This window comes from Oncorhynchus mykiss, chromosome 4 (assembly GCF_057628025.1).
Source record: "Oncorhynchus mykiss isolate SJ-2025 chromosome 4, ASM5762802v1, whole genome shotgun sequence".
In the NCBI taxonomy this organism is placed as follows: domain Eukaryota; kingdom Metazoa; phylum Chordata; class Actinopteri; order Salmoniformes; family Salmonidae; genus Oncorhynchus; species Oncorhynchus mykiss.
This window is the reverse complement of record NC_143025.1, coordinates 86,705,001-86,711,259: the sequence shown is the minus strand read 5'-3', so window position 1 is coordinate 86,711,259 and position 6,259 is coordinate 86,705,001. Positions and strand designations below refer to the sequence as shown.

Sequence of the window (6,259 nt, the reverse complement as noted above, 5' to 3'; positions counted from 1 at the left end):
TGAGACTATCACAGTGCAGGTGCATTTATACGGAGACTTGATTACACACAGGTGGATTGTATTTATCATCATTAGTCATTTAGGTCAACATTGGATCATTCAGAGATCCTCACTGAACTTCTGGAGAGAGTTTGCTGCACTGAAAGTAAAGGGGCTGAATAATTTTGCACGCTCAATTTTTCAGTTTTTGATTTGTTAAAAAAGTTTGAAATATCCAATAAATGTCGTTCCACTTCATGATTGTGTCCCACTTGTTGTTGATTCTTCACAAAAAAATACAGTTTTATATCTTTATGTTTGAAGCCTGAAATGTGGCAAAAGGTCGCAAAGTTCAAGGGGGCCGAATACTTTCGCAAGGCACTGTATCATCAACAGGAATACAATCAAGGCACGGCAGAGGACAGGGAGAGCTCTATAGTGCTGAATTATGTGCATCAGATGGCAACAAGATCATATTGTACAGCAGTTTACTTCAACAGACATGTTATCAATACTTTACAAGTACTCATAAAGATTCAGCTACTATTGCTAAAGTATAACTTGTGGCCTCAAAACCAATGAATCTGTTTCACTTTGGGTAGAGCTACTGTACTGTTAAGAATAAAAACATTATTCTGTGAACAAGATTCTCTGAAGTGTTATAGACATTGGAGATGTTATCTATGCATTTTATGAGCTGACGGCTTCCTTCTACACAATGCCTTGTCTTTGTAATCTGGCTGTTCATGGTCAATATCTCAATGTGTGTTTTCTGGGCTCTATATTTGCCACATGGTTCATTTAAAGCAGATCTTTAGCTGTTATATAGATCTTCACAGCAGGGTGCCTAATCAGGCGGAGAGCTGAGCGCTTCTGTTATATGGAGCCAATGTGTATTTCTAGCCCTTCCACTTCCACCGTTTAAAGATAGACTGTAGATTAATATGATTTACTGGTAGATATATTTGATTTTGATTCATCTTCAGAAAGCTACATTTAAAGGTAATTTCCTATTTAAAGGTAATTTCCTATTGCATGTGCTGCATTTACCACGGGAACATTGCCTTTGAATTTCTATCGCGCTGTAGCATAGCTCTTCAGCTCTACGGATTGACTCGAGCCCTAAGATAACCCTGTTATTGGGGTGAATCCTAATTGCCAGTGACATGTATTCTTAGTCTCCCAATGAATGACTGGGTGAAAAATCAGGGGAAACATGGAAGTTAGGATTGCCTCATTATAAACACGTAGTCCCATTTCATGTAGACTTCAGAGTCATGGCTCTATTCATCACATCATTATCTATCTACAATATTAAACTCCTGACTGCACCCTCCTTGCCATCCAAGCATTTCCTGGTGCCACCTTCTTAGTCTTCCCTTCTTCAAGTGGAGGGCTCAGTGATTGTGTCAGAGTAGAGTAGTTCCTCAAGTGTTCGTCCTCTCCTCCTCTCCCCCTCTCTTCCTCTCCCCCTCTCCCCTCTCTTCCTCTCTTCCTCTCCCCTTTCCCCCCCTCTTCCTCTCCCCCTCTCTTCCTCTATTCCTCTCCCCCTCTCCCCTCTCCCCCTTTCTTTCTCCCCCCGTCTCTTACTCTCTTCCTCACCCCCTCTCCCCCTCTCCCCCTCTCCCCCTCTCTTCCTCTCCCCATATCCCCCTCTCTTCCTCTCCCCTCTCCCCCTCTCCTCCTCCCTTCCCCTCTCCCCCTCTCTTCCTCTTCCCTCTCCCCCTCTCCCCCTCTCCCCCTCTCTTCCTCTCCCCTCTCCCCCTCCATCATTGTCTTCAGTGAAAGGCCCCACCTGCCTGGCTAATAAAACCTTCCATGTAATTTCAGGATATCAGGAAGTGAGGCAACACAAAGGGCTCACTAGGGGTCATGTAACGTTCTAGTCATGGTTACTTTCTAAATGTAATCTGTTACAGTTACTGGACAGTTACCTGTCCAAAATTGTAATCAGTAACGTAACTTTTGGATTACCCAAACTCAGTAATGTAATCTGATGTATTACTTTTAGATTACTTTAACCCTTAAGAGGCATTAGAAGAAGACAAGCATGTATGTTACCAATTGAATGACATCTATTGCAGGATAAATCAATGTTAAAGTTTACATAGCTGGTCATATATGGATGTTCAATGTTACTTTAAGGGTTGGTTATGTAGGCTTCTTCTAACCCATCACTTTCTACTACATATATTAAATTATATCCTTACATTAATATATATATGAGGTTATTCAGGAAGAAATATTATTGTGCCATGCTCATAGGCTGAAAGGCGTCAGGTGAATGCCATTCCGTATGCGTTTAAGAGTAAAGGAGGAGGAGAGGCATGGCTCTACATTGATGATGGTAGTGTTTGTGAACACTACCATATAAATATGAACTATACCCCATAGAGGAAACACTGTGAATGATACTGTATTAAGGAAAGGGGGATACCTAGTCAGTTGGTCAACTGGATGGGATTCAACCGAAGTGTATTTAACTGCCGTAATCGACATCCACGTCTTCGTCTCCCGGGAAACAGAACGACAGATACCTTATCAGCTCGGGGATTCGATCCAGCAACCTTTCGTTTACTGGCCCAATTATGTTTACTGAATTAAGTTAAAGTGAGCTCGCCTTAGTTATCAACTATGTTTTTTTTTTTTTTAAGCATTTTCAGTAATGTTGGTAATGTAAGATGCGATAATGTCAGCAGTAATGGTGATCAGTCACGTTAATAAAACGTCAGATAGGGCAAATGAAACTTTTATTGGACTTGGTGACTTTCTTTTCAGCACATTACAAAAATACATATATATTTAAAACAGCTGATTTGTAACGTTACTGCTGCTTTGAAACAATAATGCAGTCCATCAAAAAAACAAGAAAAATATTTTTTTTTACAAAGAGCAAAAGTCGTGAAAGTTGAAAATGTGTTAAAATGTCACGTGAAGTGCCATCACAAGAACTTCTACCAACCAGGAATGTCTCCTAATATACGTTTTATGAAAAGCATTTCTCCCAGAACCCATTGTAAAATCCCAGTCTCAAAATTCCTCTGATGTTCTGGATGACTTCAAAACATTTTCAAAATTTTTGTTATTGTAATTTTTAATATACATTTTAGGATAGCTTTACCAACAAAACAAAAAACTATTTTAAACATCGACAAAAATCAACACCGTTTGAATAGACTCACAATTGGATTCAGACTGTGAAAATAGGTTATAACATAATGTTGGCACCACTTAAAAAACAAAATGCTGCATCATTTATCAATATAATACACTGGGTATTGTTATACAGCGAGCAAGAAATTATACTTATAACTAGTCATAAGAATCTATTTTAAAATCCCTCCACCATGATAATCATAGAAAACTGCTCGCTATGGCATTCAAAACATTGAAGAAAAGAATACTTTGTTATTTTTAAAACACAGAGGATTTCATCATTAACGTACTTCAAACACTGTAAACATTATTCTGATTGATGTGGCCTAAATCTTCCCTAATATTGGTCCTTTCTCTCTCTCTGATGTCACTGGTATTAGATTTGACAAGCAGATATGCATTTGGGGTTAAAAACACTTTTCATATGCCTTACATTTTGTTTGAATTACTTTCATCCTTGCGCGGATCTCTCTCTCTCTCTCGTTCCCTCTATTTCTCTCTTTCTTTCTTTCCCTCTCTCTCTCCCTCTCTCTCATCTCTATTTCAGTCTTCCTTGTTCTACCTCAAGAATGATCCAATCAGATCTCAAGGTCGTGTGGCCATCATCCTAACAGCTGTGCTGGACATTATTAACATAATTCAATGTAACTCAAAAGCCTTTTTTTAGACTGTTCCCAGGATGAGACATCCTCATTCCTCACAGCTTAAAATCCCAAATTGTAAATCTGTTATTGGGCGTTAAACCCCCATATCACTTTGAGAAGCAACATTAACAACCTCTACCTTTTCCTTTCACAGCTGCTCTACTAATACATGAGTGTTGAGTTAGTGAAGTGTGAAAGCAGGCAGGCGGATTGTGGCTTAGAGCACACAGTGGAGAAACACAGGCATTGATATGAAATACATTTTGATACTGGTTTTACTGAATCCTGAGGGGATAAGAACTCACCCAGGTCAAACGGAACATTACTGTTCTGGAATCCCCCCAGACGGAACAATGGAAGGATTCTAGAAGTGGAATGTACTGTACGATGTAGAATGTTTAAAAGTTTAACTTCACTGATTGCCTTTGATTAAGCTTCAGCAAGTGTCAAGAGGGAGTAACGACCTTGCCACTATGTTGTTCAAATGTAAACAGTATGACCATAGGAAGGAAGCACTATTGAGAGGACCTGTATTGCAATCATCTGGTAAAATAAAAAAATGTAGCTATATTATTCAGTACGTAGACAACTCAAGCAGCTAGTCTTTTGATTGGTTTATAGTGGCCATTCTGGATGTAAAATACAGGGCTGGTATTATAGATCGAAGAAAAACAAATATTTAGATGGTGTTTGAAGAGTAAAAAAAGGGCCTCCCAAAACATCCACAAATAAACGTATAACTGTTCTCCATTTCACAGTTGCTACAGTAAATTAGCTGATGTATGTTAAATATCCTATGGCGATTTAATCCCGCATCTAAGGAATGCTAGTCAATGTGTGCAGCTGCTATTTACATCCCCTGCTCATATTGGGAACATACGGCTGGATTACATCATTATGATAATTGCATTTAGACATTGTATAACACATGCTGATATCTATAAAAAAAGTATCATTTTGTTTGTATAAAATTGTCTGTAACCTCTTCAGATTTTTAAAATTTTATTCTAAAATGATAATTAATATTTTATTGTCATATTGACATTCAGTGCTCTATGTCACATACAAGCAGATGGATTGTAGTCCGCTGTTGACCTAAAAGGGTAACAATGAGACAGTTTAAAAATAAATAATTGCTATCATAATTTTTAGAAGTTGACCTCTTCGCATTAATTTAGTCAGGTAACAATTCAAATCATATTTCTAATCAAGTGTGACCTGTTTCCAGTTATGGATTTTGTTTTACTGCGCATGCCCAACATCTTTACAAAACTCCAATAAATACAGACATTATTGCACAGTAGAAAAGCTCCAGGGATTCCTAAATGATAAAATCCTCAGATAGATCAATAGTTGGCGGGAAACAAAGCGTTTCTAGAACAATCCCCCATTCCATGTTTCCCTTTGTTTATGTTTCTCAGGTGGCAGTTTCTGTGACAAATACAACCAACAAAAACAGAATAACATACATCAAATTGTCCCAAAATATTCAAGAGGACAAAGATTATCCAGCCAAACCCCGTGTTGAAGTCCTGTAAGTGTTCATTCAGAAGGAGTCTGTTGTGTTAGCCTAGCCTAGCCTGTAGCCTTAAGCTTTAGCCTAGCGTAACCTAGCCTCTCTCAGCCTCCTCCAGTTTGACGTCGCTGGCCATCAAGTGTTCCCCGTGCCACTTCTTCATGTGTTTCTCCAGGGTGCTGTAGACGCTGAAGGGCATGTGGCAGATGTCACAGCGGTACACCTCCTTCCCAAACTGCCCGTGGGTCTTCATGTGGCGAGTTAGCTTGGAGCTCTGTGCGCAGGCGTAGCTGCACAGGTCACACTTGTAGGGCCTCTCTCCCGTGTGGCTACGTCGGTGCACCGTCAGGTTGCTGCAGTTCTTGAATATCTTCCCGCAGTACTCACAGGTGTCGCTCCGTCGGCTCTCCTTACTAGGGGGTCGACCCGGTCCGGGACCCCGCAGGAGGTGAGGGGTGGAGCTGCCCTCCAGGAACTCCCCAGGAGGGGTGGAAAAGCGGAGGGAACCCGTCTCGGAGGAGGAGTGCTCTGAGGAGGTGGCGAAGGGGGACTGGTGTGTGTCACTGAAGCCGTGGAGGAAGGGTTCTCTGATGAAGTGGCGTGAAGCTGCGTAGCCCGCCAGGAGCTGGGAGTACATGTTCTCTGGGGAGATGAGGGTCGGCGCTGGAGGGAGCTCCAACTCCTTCTCCACCTTCACATCAAATAGATTGAAATTCAAGTTTATCTATACTGAATTTTAAAAATCTGACCCAGTAAAACAATACAACTAGATAAGGTACATTTTCCTAATGAAAAATTATGTACTTGTTTCAGCAGCCTAAAAGTATGACTTATGGTATTGGAAACAGTTTAGTGTAAAAGACAAATATAAGAAAACAAAAACACAACAGGTCATCTAAAACAAGAATAAAATCCCTGGTTAAAGGCATAGCTAAAAGGGGGTTCTTACCTTGATTCTCTTGTT

At 40.2% G+C, this 6,259-nt stretch overlaps 1 protein-coding gene across 2 annotated transcripts in view; it reads right to left on the bottom strand.

Annotated features, from left to right (window-relative positions):
• Positions 1-2,712: 2,712 nt before the first annotated feature.
• Positions 2,713-6,259, bottom strand: part of LOC110522576 (B-cell lymphoma/leukemia 11B) — a 58,269-nt gene continuing 54,722 nt past the window's right edge. For both annotated transcript variants that reach the window (XM_090233504.1, XM_036976217.2), the window contains 2 exons: positions 6,245-6,259; positions 2,713-5,986 (listed from right to left, as the gene is read on the bottom strand). The exon at positions 6,245-6,259 is cut by the window's right edge and continues 789 nt beyond it. In XM_090233504.1, coding sequence (XP_090089630.1) covers positions 5,390-5,986; positions 6,245-6,259 — 612 coding nt within the window. In that variant the 3' untranslated portion in view covers positions 2,713-5,389. The remainder of the gene's footprint in view (positions 5,987-6,244) is intronic.